At 47.1% G+C, this 15961-nt stretch overlaps 1 protein-coding gene across 1 annotated transcript in view; it reads left to right on the forward strand.

Annotated features, from left to right (window-relative positions):
* Window positions 1-15961, forward strand: part of ddr1 (discoidin domain receptor tyrosine kinase 1) — a 189789-nt gene that overhangs the window by 151868 nt on the left and 21960 nt on the right. The window contains exons 10-16 of the mRNA XM_084336779.1: window positions 949-1002; window positions 2447-2613; window positions 2729-2936; window positions 7985-8104; window positions 8680-8972; window positions 9248-9375; window positions 11317-11514. Coding sequence (XP_084192905.1) covers window positions 949-1002; window positions 2447-2613; window positions 2729-2936; window positions 7985-8104; window positions 8680-8972; window positions 9248-9375; window positions 11317-11514 — 1168 coding nt within the window. The remainder of the gene's footprint in view (window positions 1-948; window positions 1003-2446; window positions 2614-2728; window positions 2937-7984; window positions 8105-8679; window positions 8973-9247; window positions 9376-11316; window positions 11515-15961) is intronic.

A 15961-nucleotide genomic window follows, 5' to 3' on the forward strand; every position in this document is an offset into this window, starting at 1 on the left:
GCTCGGAAGATCCTCTGGCCGTGGGCCAAGCACACACTACCTCAGTCTCTGTACGATGCTTCTCGCGCGGGCGTCATTGTACGGAAAGGGCACGGCAACATCGGCTGATTATTAAAGGTCAAAAGTTAAAGTTTAAATTTGTCACATCGGTCGTTGAAAACCAATTATATGTTCTTATATTTATGTTCGCCGTAATTATGCACCGACGTGGACAAGGACAGTGTAAAACAAGCGCATATTCTTTTTGCGATAGGCCACACCCCCTTTTAGCCAATTGGCATGAACACACCTTCACACACACACACACACACACACACACACACACACACACACACACACACACACACACACACACACACACACACACACACACACACACGCACTTGACCTCCATGTCAAAACTCTGTGGCCGCTAGAGGGTGGGGACACTTTTGTGGACCAAGAGTGACCTCTAGCATTTCTTAGACGTAGGACATAAAAAGTGAAGTCACGTCGATCATGCTCTCCTCGCCCCTCCTCTCTTCTGTAAGTCCTCATCACTTCTCTTCTCATCCCTTCTAATCTCATATCTTATCTTCTCATCTCATCCCTTCTCATCTCTTATCTGCTCATCTCATCCATTCTCTTCTCATCTCATCCATTCTCATCTCATCCATTCTCTTCTCATCTCATCCATTCTCTTCTCATCTCATCCATTCTCATCTCATCCATTCTCTTCTCATCTCATCCCTTCTCTTCTCTTCTCATCTCATCCCTTCTCATCTCATCCCTTCTCATCTCATCTCATCCCTTCTCATCTCATCTCTTATCTTCTCTTCTCATCTCATCCCTTCTCATCTCATACCTTCTCATCTCATCCCTTCTCATCTCATCTCATCCCTTCTCTTCTCATCTCATATCTTCTCATCTCATCCATGCTTTCTCCATCTCCATCCCTCATCCCTCCAGAACCCCCCACAACCAGCTTCACGACGGACAGCCCGAGTAACAGCACATTGGAAGGTGAGAGAGAAAAAAAAAGACAGGAAAGAAAGAAAGAAAGAAAGAAAGAAAGAAAGAAAGAAAGAAAGAAAGAAAGAAAGAAAGAAAGAAAGAAAGAAAGAAAGAGAGGGAGAGAGGATGAGCGGAAGGAGGGACACCGTAGCGACATCCTCCTCCTTGGCTTCCTTCCACCCTAAACGCTCCGCTGCTCAGCAGGGTTTGACAGTTAAGTGTTGTGAGGGAGGCTCTGGCCCTGGATCCTGTCCCTGTGGGTCTGCAGAGATCTACAGCTGCAGGAGAAAAACACTAACACTGGTGGAGGAGCACCATATTTATGCCCTGTAACAACGCTGGCTTCCTGCGGTCTCTCTCAAACCGCATGTTTCAGGAACGTCTCTTTTCAACAAGAGAATCACAGGCCATTAACCTTTAAAAGCAAGACAAATAAATATCTTTCCGTGGCGTGTTGGCTGCTTTGTCCCCCTGATTGGCCGCGGTCCACTGACTGCATGGCTGTATTTAATACCCACAGGCTGTCGAGGGAGAGAGAGAGAGGGGGGGGGGGGGGGGATAAGTGTCCGTCCGGTCATGACTGTGTGTCGTGTGAACTGTGTGTCTAACTGCATATTTTTGCTGACCTTGTAAACGTTGTAGCTGTGTGCGCGTTGGCGTGTGTATACAGTCTCTTTTTAAAACATTTTGCTCCACCAGCACTTAAACTGTGCTTAACACTTAAACACTTAAACTGTGCTGAGTGTTTTTCCCTTTTTTTTTTAACGAGTTTGTTTATTAGGTAAAGTTTACAACCGAACCGTAATGAAGGAACCCTTTCATCCCACGTTCTAATCAAACAGCACATTTGACCTTGAAGGGAGAGAAGTAACCGTAGTCATGCCATGGTAGTTAGAGTGGTCCGAGGGCACACACACACACACACACACACACACACACACACACACACACACACACACACACACAGACAATCCCACATCAGACATGCAGTAATCCTGATGAAACTATGTGGGTGTGAGACCAGTGGGTTCCAAGGCCCCTCTGTGATGCAGACAGTGCTAATACACACAGCATTAACACACTCAACACAGACACGTACACACAGCATTAACACACTCAACACAGACACGTACACACAGCATTAACACACTCAACACAGACACGTACACACAGCATTAACACACTCAACACAGACACGTACACACAGCATTAACACACTCAACACAGACACGTACACACAGCATTAACACACTCAGCACAGACACGTACACACAGCATTAACACACTCAACACAGACACGTACACACAGCATTAACACACTCAGCACAGACACGTACACACAGCATTAACACACTCAGCACAGACACGTACACACAGCATTAACACACTCAGCACAGACACGTACACACAGCATAGGCCTACATTTCATCCCATCTTTGCATCCTCCATCCAGGGCCCAATTTTGCTGCCGGGACCCCAATGAGTGGACTTCCTGTGGCCAAGGACGACAGCAGCAATACGGCTATCCTGATTGGCTGTCTGGTGGGCATCATTTTACTGCTATTGGCTGTAATAGCAGTCATTTTGTGGAGACAGTACTGGAAAAAGATACTGGGCAAGGTGAGAGCGAAGAGATTTCGTGTGTGTGTGTGTGTGTGTGTGTGCGTGTGCGCGTGCGCGTGTGCGTGTGTGTGTGTGACGGTCTCTCTGACTCTCCCCCCCCCCCACCTCCCAGGCTCAGGGCAGTCTGTCCGGTGACGAGCTGCGCGTCCACCTGTCCGTCCCCTTGGACAACGTGGTCATCAACAACACACACAGCTACTCCAGCCGCTACCAGCGGATACACACCTTCCCCGACGACCGCGAGCGCGACCGGGAGGCAGAAGGGGAGTACCAGGAGCCCAGCGCGCTGCTGCGCCCCAGGGACCAACGAGACAGCACTGGTAGGACACACATGTGCATAGCGCACACACACACACACACACACACACACGCACACACACACACACACGCACGCACGCACACACACGCACACACACACGCATACACGCACGCACACACACACACACACACACACGCACACGCACACACGCATACACGCACGCACACACACACACACACACACACTCACACTCACTCACTCACTCACTCACTCACTCACTCACTCACTCACTCACTCACTCACTCACTCACTCACTCACAATACATCCATATTGATGACGATGATGAGATATACTGTACTCTACTCTAGTAGACAAACCATGACTACAAACCCGGTGTGCTAACAACAGAACACACAGCTGCAGGCGTCATCAACACGCGACACAGAGACGAGTTATGTTACAGTGCTGTGTCTAAACCACTGCACTGCTTCAGACGAGTTATGTTACAGTCATCATCATTAGGTGGCTTCTTCGTTCCGAAGGTTGCCTATCACTCTCCAACCCATTCTGTCCCCACTTCTTCTCTCCAACTCCGTGACTCCGCCTCTCACTCCACTCCAATCACAGACATCGTCTACCCAGCCTCTTCTTGGTCTTCCACTTCCTCTCTTTCCATCCATCTTCCCCATCACCACCTTCTTGAACATCTCCCCGCTGGATCCTCTCAGAACATGCCCGCACAACTCCATCTTTCTCTTTTTCAACCTCTCCAGCAGCTGTCCCCCTTGCATATCCGCTCTTCTCAGTACCTCCTCATTCTTGATCTTATCCTTCCATGTTATCTTCAGCATCTTCCTCAGTGTCCACATTTCAAAAGAGTCTATCATCCTCTTTGCCTCTTCATTCAGCGTCCATGCTTCTGCTCCGTATGAAAAGACTGACATAACATACGTTTCCAAAATCCTGGTCTTCGTTTTCCAACTTATGTTTCTTCTCAATAATTCTTTATGGTTCCAGAATGCGCCCTTTGCAATTCCGGTTCTTCTCTTAATGTCCATGTTAGCTCTTCCACCTTCACTGATCCAGCTTCCAAGGTACATGTACTCCTTCACTTGTTCAAGTTTTTCTCCATCCACCTGTATTTTACAAACAGTTCCTGGTGTTTTTTCAATGATCATTACTTTAGTTTTCTTTGTGTTTAGTGACATTCCATAGTTTTTGCATTCGACATTCAGCTTATTCATCATGTCCTGTAGATCTTCTTGACAGTTACAGACTATAGCAGTGTCATCCGCGTATCTTATATTGGTGATGTTCTCTTCGCCAAGTTTTACTCCTTTCCCTCCTCTCAGACCTTTTTTCATCAGTGATTCACTGTACATATTAAAGAGTACAGGGGACAACATGCATCCTTGTCTTACACCCTTCTCCACCGGGAAGTCTCTTGATTTCTCCTTTCCTATTCTAACATTAGCCTTCTGCCTCCAGTATAAGTTGGCAATTATTCTTCGGTCAGAAACTGGTATTTTGAATTCTTCCATTGTTCTCATCAATGTTGTATGTTCAACTCTGTCGAAGGCCTTCGTGAAATCAATGAAGCAAATATACAGCTTCTTCTGTTGGTCTATCGATTTTTCACCAATGATTCTGAGTTGGCAGATTGCATCTCTTGTTCCTTTTCCTTTGCGAAAACCCATTTCGCTATCCGAGAGCTGATGTTCAATTATGGGTTCTATTCTGTTCTTGATGATTTTCAGGAGTACTTTTGATGCATGAGATATCAAACTGATAGTCCTGTAATTGTTGCATTCTGTGGCTCTTCCGGTCTTTGGGATCGGAATGAACATTGATTTTAGGAAATCATTTGGAATATTTCCTGAGTTATAGATGTTGTTTACCAGTTTCACAAGGAGCTCGATGCATCGGTCACCAGAGTTCTTAATCAGTTCAGCAGGGATCTCATCCTCGCCGGGCGATCTGTCCGTGGCCAGTGACTTCACAGCCTCTTCAACTTCTTTTTTCATGATCTGGACTTTTTCTATCTCTTCTAGACTAATTCCTGTGTCTGATGTTCTGTTCTGGTCTTTGTATAGTGTTTCCACATACTCTGCCCATCTATTGATTATTTCCTTCTCGTCAAGGAGCAGTTTTCCTTCTTTGTCTCTGACACCTTGGGTTGTTTTTTTCCTCTTCCTTGTTAGTTGTTGGATCTTGTTGTACATGAGAGGGTTGTGCTTCTTGTCTAGATCTTCAATTTCCTTGCATTTTTCTTTGTAATACTTCTCTTTTGCATCTCTACACATCTTCTGTACTTTTCGTTTTGCTCTGTTGTATTCAGTTTTTCTGTCTGCATTCTTCATGTCTGCTCTCTTTTTCATCTCATCCAGAATGTCTTTCGTCATCCACTCTTGTTTCTCAACTTTTTCTGGTTTACCACAGATTATGTCTGCAACGCTTCCCAGTTTTTCTTTCAGTTTTGTCCATAGTTCTTGTGGATCTTCAATATCTGCTAACTCTCTATTTTCTAATGTTTTGTTCACTTCGTTAATGTATTGTCTCTTCATGGTTTCTCCTTTCAGACTCTTCACATCCCATCTTTTGTGTGTCGTTTTCTTTTTCTTGATGGTTTTCAGTTTGATCTTCATTTTCATCACTACTGGAATATGATCTGAACCACAGTCTGCAGATGGTCGTGCCTTAGAGTTTGTTATTCCTTTCTTGTATCTGTGGTTTATCATAATGTAATCAATTTGGTTTCTAGTGTTTCCATCAGGAGATCTCCATGTGTGTCTTGCAGATTTACATTGTTCAAACCAAGTGTTGGTGACCCACAATTGGTTCTTCCTGCAGAAATCCACTAGTCTATCTCCTCTATCGTTTCTTATACCCAGACCAAAAGGTCCGACAACACCATCAACTTTTTCTTCACCTAATTTGGCGTTGAAATCGCCCATGACTATTTCCACATCTCCCCATTTCTTTTGGTCTTTCATCGCTCTCTCAATATTTTCATAAAAGTTGTCTATTTCATCATCCTCAGCTTCTCCAGTTGGTGCATATGCTTGTGTGATGCATACACTTGCTGGTGTTGCTTTCATTCTCAAGGTGATAATACGTTCCGATATAGTTTGATAACTTTCCACGCTTTTTGCTGCTTTCTCAGTCAAAGCAAAAGCTACACCTTTTCTATGTTGTTTTCCACCCGAAGATATGATTCTAAATGATTGTCCAGTTGGTAGGGTGTATCTAAAGTCATCTTCACCTCTCCAAAATGTTTCAGCAATTCCCAATATATCTATACAGTGCTGTGTCTAAACCACTGCTGACGTCATCAACACGCGACACAGAGACGAGTTATGTTACAGTGCTGTGTCTAAACCACTGCAGTTATGTTACAGTGCTGTGTCTAAACCACTGCTGACGTCATCAACAAGCGACACAGAGACGAGTTATGTTACAGTGCTGTGTCTAAACCACTGCTGACGTCATCAACACGCGACACAGAGACGAGTTCTGTTACAGTGCTGTGTCTAAACCACTGCTGACGTCATCAACACGCGACACAGAGACGAGTTCTGTTACAGTGCTGTGTCTAAACCACTGCAGTTATGTTACAGTGCTGTGTCTAAACCACTGCAGTTATGTTACAGTGCTGTGTCTAAACCACTGCTGACGTCATCAACAAGCGACACAGAGACGAGTTCTGTTACAGTGCTGTGTCTAAACCACTGCTGACGTCATCAACACGCGACACAGAGACGAGTTATGTTACAGTGCTGTGTCTAAACCACTGCAGTTATGTTACAGTGCTGTGTCTAAACCACTGCAGTTATGTTACAGTGCTGTGTCTAAACCACTGCAGTTATGTTACAGTGCTGTGTCTAAACCACTGCAGTTATGTTACAGTGCTGTGTCTAAACCACTGCAGTTATGTTACAGTGCTGTGTCTAAACCACTGCAGTTATGTTACAGTGCTGTGTCTAAACCACTGCAGTTATGTTACAGTGCTGTGTCTAAACCACTGCACTACCTCAGCACTTGTGTTCTTGCAAAGTAAAGTAATAAAAAAGACATCACACACACACAGCTCAGCAATCAGCATACAACGTATAGATTTGACAGCAAAACAAACTATATGCCCTAAAGATGACATACTATAGATCGACCCACATTAACGGACGTGCGGACGACGCATGGAATCAATGACGAAGGCATTGCGAAAGAGAATGGATTTCCACAACATGGAAAGAATCACTGCGGTTCGTCCTTGATTGCTTTGTTTGCGTGTTTGTGTGAGCGCCTCTGTTTGTGTGAGCGCCTCTGCAGCCGCAAGTCATGCCAGACTTGTTTAGTGGGGGGGGGGGGGGGGGTACAACTCCAGTGGGAGGGGAAATGTGGCTTGCGATTTGAAGGACGTTTTGATTAGACGGACACTGGATTTCATAACGCCAAACAAAACAAAACAAAAAGAAACGCCCACCCCACACACGGGAAAGTACCTCCAGGAACGATGTACAGCACCCAGGGGCACAAAAGGCCCTATTGTTCTCTGCCAGAGACACGGGGGGGGAGAAGGGAAAGAAAGGGGAGAAAAAGCATTCCTGTACTTCCACTGCTCCACAGGAGGCCGGCATGCTGTCTCTACTAGGAGGCCGGCATGCTGTCTCTACTAGGCGCCTGTGTGAGTTTGGAACGACAGAATAACAGAAACATTATTCCATCCATCCAGGCTTTGTTATGTTTGGTCCTGGCCTGAGTTGTGTTAACCTCGCCTGTTCCTTGCTATGCTGGTCTGGTCTGGTCTGTTCTGTTCCGTGTTCCATGTGCTAATGCAACCCCCCCCCCCCCCCCCCGTCACTCACTTGTAATGTCATGCAATATGCTAACAGTGTTCTGCTAACAATTGTTGTGTTGTGTTTGTGTCGTGTCGTGTTGTGTTGTTTTGTGTCGTGGGCGTGGTGTCGTGTGTCATGTTCCGCCTTGTATGCTGTGTGTATGAACCATGCCTTGGCCTGTGTGTGTACCATGCGTGCCTTGTTGTATGTGTGTGTGTGTGTGTGTGTGTGTGTGTGTGTGTGTGTGTGTGTTATGTGCGTGTACCCTCCCAGCCTTGCTGTTAAACAACCCAGCCTATCACCTGCTCCTGTCAGATCAGAGGCAAGGCACATGGCCCCTGGGTGTCACCAGCACCACGCAGGCTCAGGAGAAGAGCCTCAATGTGCCCCAGGGTAAGAGACCTCAGACTGTGCCCCAGGGTAAGAGACCTCAGACTGTGCCCCAGGGTAAGAGACCTCAGACTGTGCCCCAGGGTAAGAGACCTCAGACTGTGCCCCAGGGTAAGAGACCTCAGACTGTGCCCCAGGGTAAGAGACCTCAGACTGTGCCCCAGGGTAAGAGGCTGCCCTGCTTCACCACTCGTTCTGTTCCACCGGAGTGGAGCCTAGTGCTGCTCTATACAGTCAGGAAACCTAAAACCAGGAAATTAAAAGACTATGAGTCTGTTTGCATGCCGAATGACTTTAATCACCACCTTCCTGTCACATAATCCATTACTCACTTTCTCACCACTCTCAGATAACTGGCTTTTCGTTGAAGGATGTTAATTCAATGATATAACAGTTGCTCTGAAATGGGGTGTGAAATCCATCCATGTAACAAGCTTAGAGCGAAACAGATGGCTAGGTTTTATTTAACATATGGTATTCCCTCCTCTCTTCCACATCGATCTCTCCACCTCTCCGCCCTTCATCTGTCCCTCCCTCCCTCCCTCCCCCCCTCCCTCCCCCCCCCCCCCCCCCCCCAGCCTGTGGCGTGGACAGGGACACGGAGAAGGGCTTCCCGCCCACTCAGGAGGAGCCTCCGCCCTACCCCGGCTCCCCTCCCTACCCGTCGCTGTCTCCCCCCCTGTCGCCCCCCAGCGTGCCCCACTACGCCGAGGCGGACATCGTGAGCTTGCAGGGCGTCACCGGCAACAACACGTACGCTGTGCCGGCGCTGACCTCCTCGAGCCCCGGGGCTGACGCCACTCCGCTACCAGAGCTGCCGCGCCAGTGTCTCATCTTCAAAGAGAAGCTGGGAGAGGGGCAGTTTGGAGAGGTGAGAGGAGGCAAGGGTGTGGGGGGGCGAGAGGGGGCAGGGGTGTGGGAGGGCGAGAGGGGGCAGGGGTGTGGGGGGGCGAGAGGGGGCAGGGGTGTGGGGGGGCGAGAGGGGGCAGGGGTGTGGGGGGGCGAGAGGAGGCAAGGGTGTGGGGGGGCGAGAGGAGGCAGGGGTGTGTGTGTGTGTGTGTGTGTGTGTGTGTGTGTGTGTGTGTGTGTGTGTGTGTGTGTGTGTGTGTGTGTGTGTGTTAACACCCCCTCTCTGTGCTGTGAAAGGTGCACCTGTGTGAGATCGAGAACCCTCAGGACCTGCCCAACCTGGAGTTCCCCTTCAATGTGAGGAAAGGTCGCCCTCTGCTGGTGGCTGTGAAAATATTGCGCCCCGACGCCTCCAAGAATGCCAGGTGTGTGTCACTAGTACAGGACTGTATCACTAGCTGGTTTCCTTCTACCGTCTTCACTTTCTCTCATTCTATCTTTAACTCTTTCACCCTCGGGGGGGGGCAGGTGGCGCACGGAGATTACGTTCGTCACCAACACCGGGAGACACTAGGATTCGCCTGTTCGAATCCAGCTCCCGGCGTTGCTATCAGCTTGGCTGGCCTCTCACACTGATACAATTGGCTGTATCAGGGGGTGGGAAAGCTGAAGGGTGGGTCCTGGGCGTTGTGGACAGCGACCCCCACAGTTCGGTCGGGGCGCCTGCTCAGCGAGGGTTGGAACTGAGGAGAGATAGTGTGGCCTCCCACACGCTACACTCTCCCCGGTGAGAACCTGCGCGGCCAGGTTGGCCTGCCCCAGGCTGCACATGCGTCGGAGGAAAGCATGTGACAGTCTCCGGTCTCCCGGACCAACAGTAGGGGAAAGTACGCAACAACCAGGAAGGGTGGGATGGGAGAAAAATCGGGAAAAAGGAGGGGAAGAAAGATAAAAAAAATAAAAATAAAAAAAACTCTTTCACCCTCACTCACTCCTTCTACCCCTGCTGTACATCTGATTGATTGATTGATTGATTGATTGATTGATTGAAAACTTTAATTAACAGATTGCAGAATGGGTACAGTACAGTACGGCTCAATACACACAATTGTTAAGGTGATGCAGACCAGAGAAAGACTTTCGTCTTGTTTACATCAGGGTCCCCCATTTTCAATTCATAATGACATTTATGACATACTCAATATACAGATATAAAAATCTAATCTAATCTAATCATCTAATCTAATCATGACATTTATGACATACATGACATAGAGATATATAGTACTGTTACATTTGTGTAATATAAAATATATTCACAAAATATGCAAATATACAGTAAATATATACATACGAGGGGGAGGGAACTGTACATTAGGAGGGGGTGGGTGGGTGGGAGGGGGGTTCAGACATTTACGGTGGCCAGTTTCAAATTGCAGCCTCTCGTATGTGCTCTTTAAGAGCGGTTTTGAAGGTGGGTAGTGATTCAAATTTGTTTTACAGCTGTGGGTAGGGCGTTACACATTGATGCGGCATAATTGCGGAACGTGTTTATTCCCTTGTTTGAGCCGAATATGGGTTGGACATGATTTGTGGAGCTCCCTCTGGTGTTGTGGTCGTGGTATTCACTGTCATTTGGGAAGTATTTTGACATGTACATGGGTACCTTAGTGGTGTAGTGTATCTTGTAGACCAGGCCCATTGCAAGTTGCTGTACTCTGTCGTCTACTCTAAGCCATCCCAGGTTGTCAAAGTGGGCAGGGGTGAGGTGGGTTCTAGGAGTCAGGTCAAGCAGTAGTCTGACCAGTTTGTTTTGTGATGTTTGTAATTTTGTTTTTAGCGCCTTTGAGGTGCTTTGGTACCATGAGGTACCCTTGATTGAGTGCTCCTGTTAGAGTCTTCAGGGTATTTTTGTTTATCAGAGAGGAGATCCGGTACAAGAATCTAGTTCGTTGGTTGACTTGTTTTATTACACTGGATGCCATTTTGTCACAGGAAATATTTGTCTCTAGGATGGAACCCAGGTAGGTAATTTCATCTTTCCTTGTGACAATATTGTCACCCACTGTAACTGAGAAGCCGTCGGTCTTGCTGAGTTTGTTATTTGATCCGAAGAGAATGGACTCTGTTTTGCCCATGTGTAATGATAGTTTGTTATCAGCGAGCCAGGTGCAGATTCTGCCTAGTTCTGAGCTGAGGGTTTTTTCAACCTGTAACTTGTTCTTGTCAGAGACCTGAATCGTCCGCGAACAGGAACAAGTTGCAGTCACAAGCCAACGACATGTCATTTGCATGAATTAGGAACAGCCTAATTAGGAACAGCCTAAAAATCTCACCCCTCCCTTCTTTCCCCTCCCCCTTCTCAGAAATGACTTTCTGAAGGAGGTGAAGATCTTGTCTCGTCTCAAGGACCCCAACATCATCCGTCTGCTGGGGGTGTGCGTGAGCAGTGACCCTCTCTGTATGGTCACTGAGTACATGGAGTGTGGGGACCTCAACCAGTACCTCTCTCACCGGGTGCTGCTGGACAAGACCGGGCCCTCGCACAACACACCAACCATCAGGTAACGCACAACACACCAACCATCAGGTAACACACAACACACCAACCATCAGGTAACGCACAACACACCAACCATCAGGTAACACACAACACACCAACCATCAGGTAACACACAACACACCAACCATCAGGTAACGCACAACACACCAACCATCAGGTAACACACAACACACCAACCATCAGGTAACACACAACACACCAACCATCAGGTAACACACAACACACCAACCATCAGGTAACGCACAACACACCAACCATCAGGTAACGCACAACACACCAACCATCAGGTAACACACAACACACCAACCATCAGGTAACACACAACACACCAACCATCAGGTAACACACAACACACCAACCATCAGGTAACACACAACACACCAACCATCAGGTAACACACAACACACCAACCATCAGGTAACACACAACACACCAACCATCAGGTAACACACAACACACCAACCATCAGGTAACACACAACACACCAACCATCAGGTAACACACAACACACCAACCATCAGGTAACACACAACACAACACACCAACCATCAGGTAACACACAACACACCAACCATCAGGTAACACACAACACACCAACCATCAGGTAACACACAACACACCAACCAACAGGTAACACACAACACCCCAACCATCAGGTAACACACAACACACCAACCATCAGGTAACACACAACACACCAACCATCAGGTAACACACAACACACCAACCATCAGGTAACACACAACACACCAACCATCAGGTAACACACAACACACCAACCATCAGGTAACACACAACACACCAACCATCAGGTAACGCACAACACACCAACCATCAGGTAACACACAACACCCCAACCATCAGGTAACACACAACACACCAACCATCAGGTAACACACAACACACCAACCATCAGGTAACACACAACACCCCAACCATCAGGTAACACACAACACACCAACCATCAGGTAACACACAACACAACACACCAACCATCAGGTAACACACAACACACCAACCATCAGGTAACACACAACACACCAACCATCAGGTAACACACAACACACCAACCATCAGGTAACACACAACACACCAACCAACAGGTAACACACAACACACCAACCATCAGGTAACACACAACACACCAACCAACCATCAGGTAACACACAACACCCCAACCATCAGGTAACACACAACACACCAACCATCAGGTAACACACAACACACCAACCATCAGGTAACACACAACACACCAACCATCAGGTAACACACAACACACCAACCATCAGGTAACACACAACACACCAACAGGTAACACACAACACACCAACCAACAGGTAACGCACAACACACCAACCATCAGGTAACACACAACACACCAACCAACAGGTAACACACAACACACCAACCATCAGGTAACACACAACACACCACACCAACAGGTAACACACAACACACCAACCATCAGGTAACACACAACACACCAACCAACAGGTAACACACAACACACCAACCATCAGGTAACACACAACACACCAACCAACAGGTAACACACAACACACCAACCAACAGGTAACGCACAACACACCAACCAACAGGTAACACACAACACACCAACCATCAGGTAACACACAACACACCAACCAACAGGTAACACACAACACCCCAACCATCAGGTAACACACAACACACCAACCAACAGGTAACACACAACACACCAACCAACAGGTAACACACAACACACCAACCATCAGGTAACACACAACACACCAACCATCAGGTAACACACAACACACCAACCATCAGGTAACACACAACACACCAACCAACCATCAGGTAACACACAACACACCAACCAACCATCAGGTAACACACAACACACCAACCAACCATCAGGTAACACACAACACACCAACCATCAGGTAACACACAACACACCAACCAACAGGTAACACACAACACACCAACCAACAGGTAACGCACAACACACCAACCAACAGGTAACACACAACACACCAACCATCAGGTAACACACAACACACCAACCATCAGGTAACACACAACACACCAACCAACAGGTAACACACAACACACCACACCAACCATCAGGTAACACACAACACACCAACCATCAGGTAACACACAACACACCAACCATCAGGTAACACACAACACACCAACCATCAGGTAACACACAACACACCAACCATCAGGTAACACACAACACCCCAACCATCAGGTAACACACAACACACCAACCATCAGGTAACACACAACACACCAACCATCAGGTAACACACAACACACCAACCATCAGGTAACACACAACACCCCAACCATCAGGTAACACACAACACACCAACCATCAGGTAACACACAACACACCAACCATCAGGTAACACACAACACACCAACCATCAGGTAACACACAACACACCAACCATCAGGTAACACACAACACACCAACCAACCATCAGGTAACACACAACACAACACACCAACCAACAGGTAACACACAACACACCAACCAACCATCAGGTAACACACAACACACCAACCATCAGGTAACACACAACACACCAACCAACCATCAGGTAACACACAACACACCAACCATCAGGTAACACACAACACACCAACCAACCATCAGGTAACACACAACACACCAACCATCAGGTAACACACAACACACCAACCAACCATCAGGTAACACACAACACACCAACCATCAGGTAACACACAACACACCAACCATCAGGTAACACACAACACACCAACCAACCATCAGGTAACACACAACACACCAACCAACAGGTAACACACAACACACCAACCATCAGGTAACACACAACACACCAACCATCAGGTAACACACAACACACCAACCAACAGGTAACACACAACACCCCAACCATCAGGTAACACACAACACACCAACCAACAGGTAACACACAACACACCAACCAACAGGTAACACACAACACACCAACCATCAGGTAACACACAACACACCAACCATCAGGTAACACACAACACACCAACCATCAGGTAACACACAACACACCAACTATTAGGTAACACACAACACCCCAACCATCAGGTAACACACAACACACCAACCATCAGGTAACACACAACACACCAACTATTAGGTAACACACAACACACCAACCATCAGGTAACACACAACACACCAACCAACCATCAGGTAACACACAACACACCAACCATCAGGTAACACACAACACACCAACCATCAGGTAACACACAACACACCAACCATCAGGTAACACACAACACACCAACCAACCATCAGGTAACACACAACACACCAACCATCAGGTAACACACAACACACCAACCATCAGGTAACACACAACACACCAACCATCAGGTAACACACAACACACCAACCATCAGGTAACACACAACACACCAACCAACAGGTAACACACAACACACCAACCATCAGGTAACACACAACACACCAACCATCAGGTAACACACAACACACCACACCAACAGGTAACACACAACACACCAACCATCAGGTAACACACAACACACCAACCATCAGGTAACACACAACACACCAACCAACAGGTAACACACAACACACCACACCAACAGGTAACACACAACACACCAACCATCAGGTAACACACAACACACCAACCATCAGGTAACACACAACACACCAACCAACCATCAGGTAACACACAACACACCAACCATCAGGTAACACACAACACACCAACCATCAGGTAACACACAACACACCAACCATCAGGTAACACACAACACACCAACCATCAGGTAACACACAACACACCAACCATCAGGTAACACACAACACCCCAACCATCAGGTAACACACAACACACCAACCATCAGGTAACACACAACACACCAACCATCAGGTAACACACAACACACCAACCATCAGGTAACACACAACACACCAACCATCAGGTAACACACAACACACCAACCATCAGGTAACACACAACACACCAACCAACAGGTAACACACAACACACCACACCAACCATCAGGTAACACACAACACACCAACCATCAGGTAACACACAACACACCAACCATCAGGTAACACACAACACACCAACCATCAGGTAACACACAACACACCAACCATCAGGTAACACACAACACACCAACCAACAGGTAACACACAACACCCCAACCATCAGGTAACACACAACACACCAACCATCAGGTAACACACAACACACCAACTATTAGGTTTCTGCATTTTAACTTCTATCTGTAACAAAAACTATTTTGTTAGAGAGCGTTTGGGGAGAGCGTCATCAGAGTAATCTCACCAGGCATCTCAATGAAGAAATTAATGGAGTGCGAAATTACAGCAAAATCTTTTAATAATTTTTACACAGACACAGACACACACACACGTAACAGATGGTCAT

The sequence above is a fragment of the Notolepis coatsorum genome (assembly GCF_963971535.1).
Source record: "Notolepis coatsorum genome assembly, chromosome: 19".
In the NCBI taxonomy this organism is placed as follows: domain Eukaryota; kingdom Metazoa; phylum Chordata; class Actinopteri; order Aulopiformes; family Paralepididae; genus Notolepis; species Notolepis coatsorum.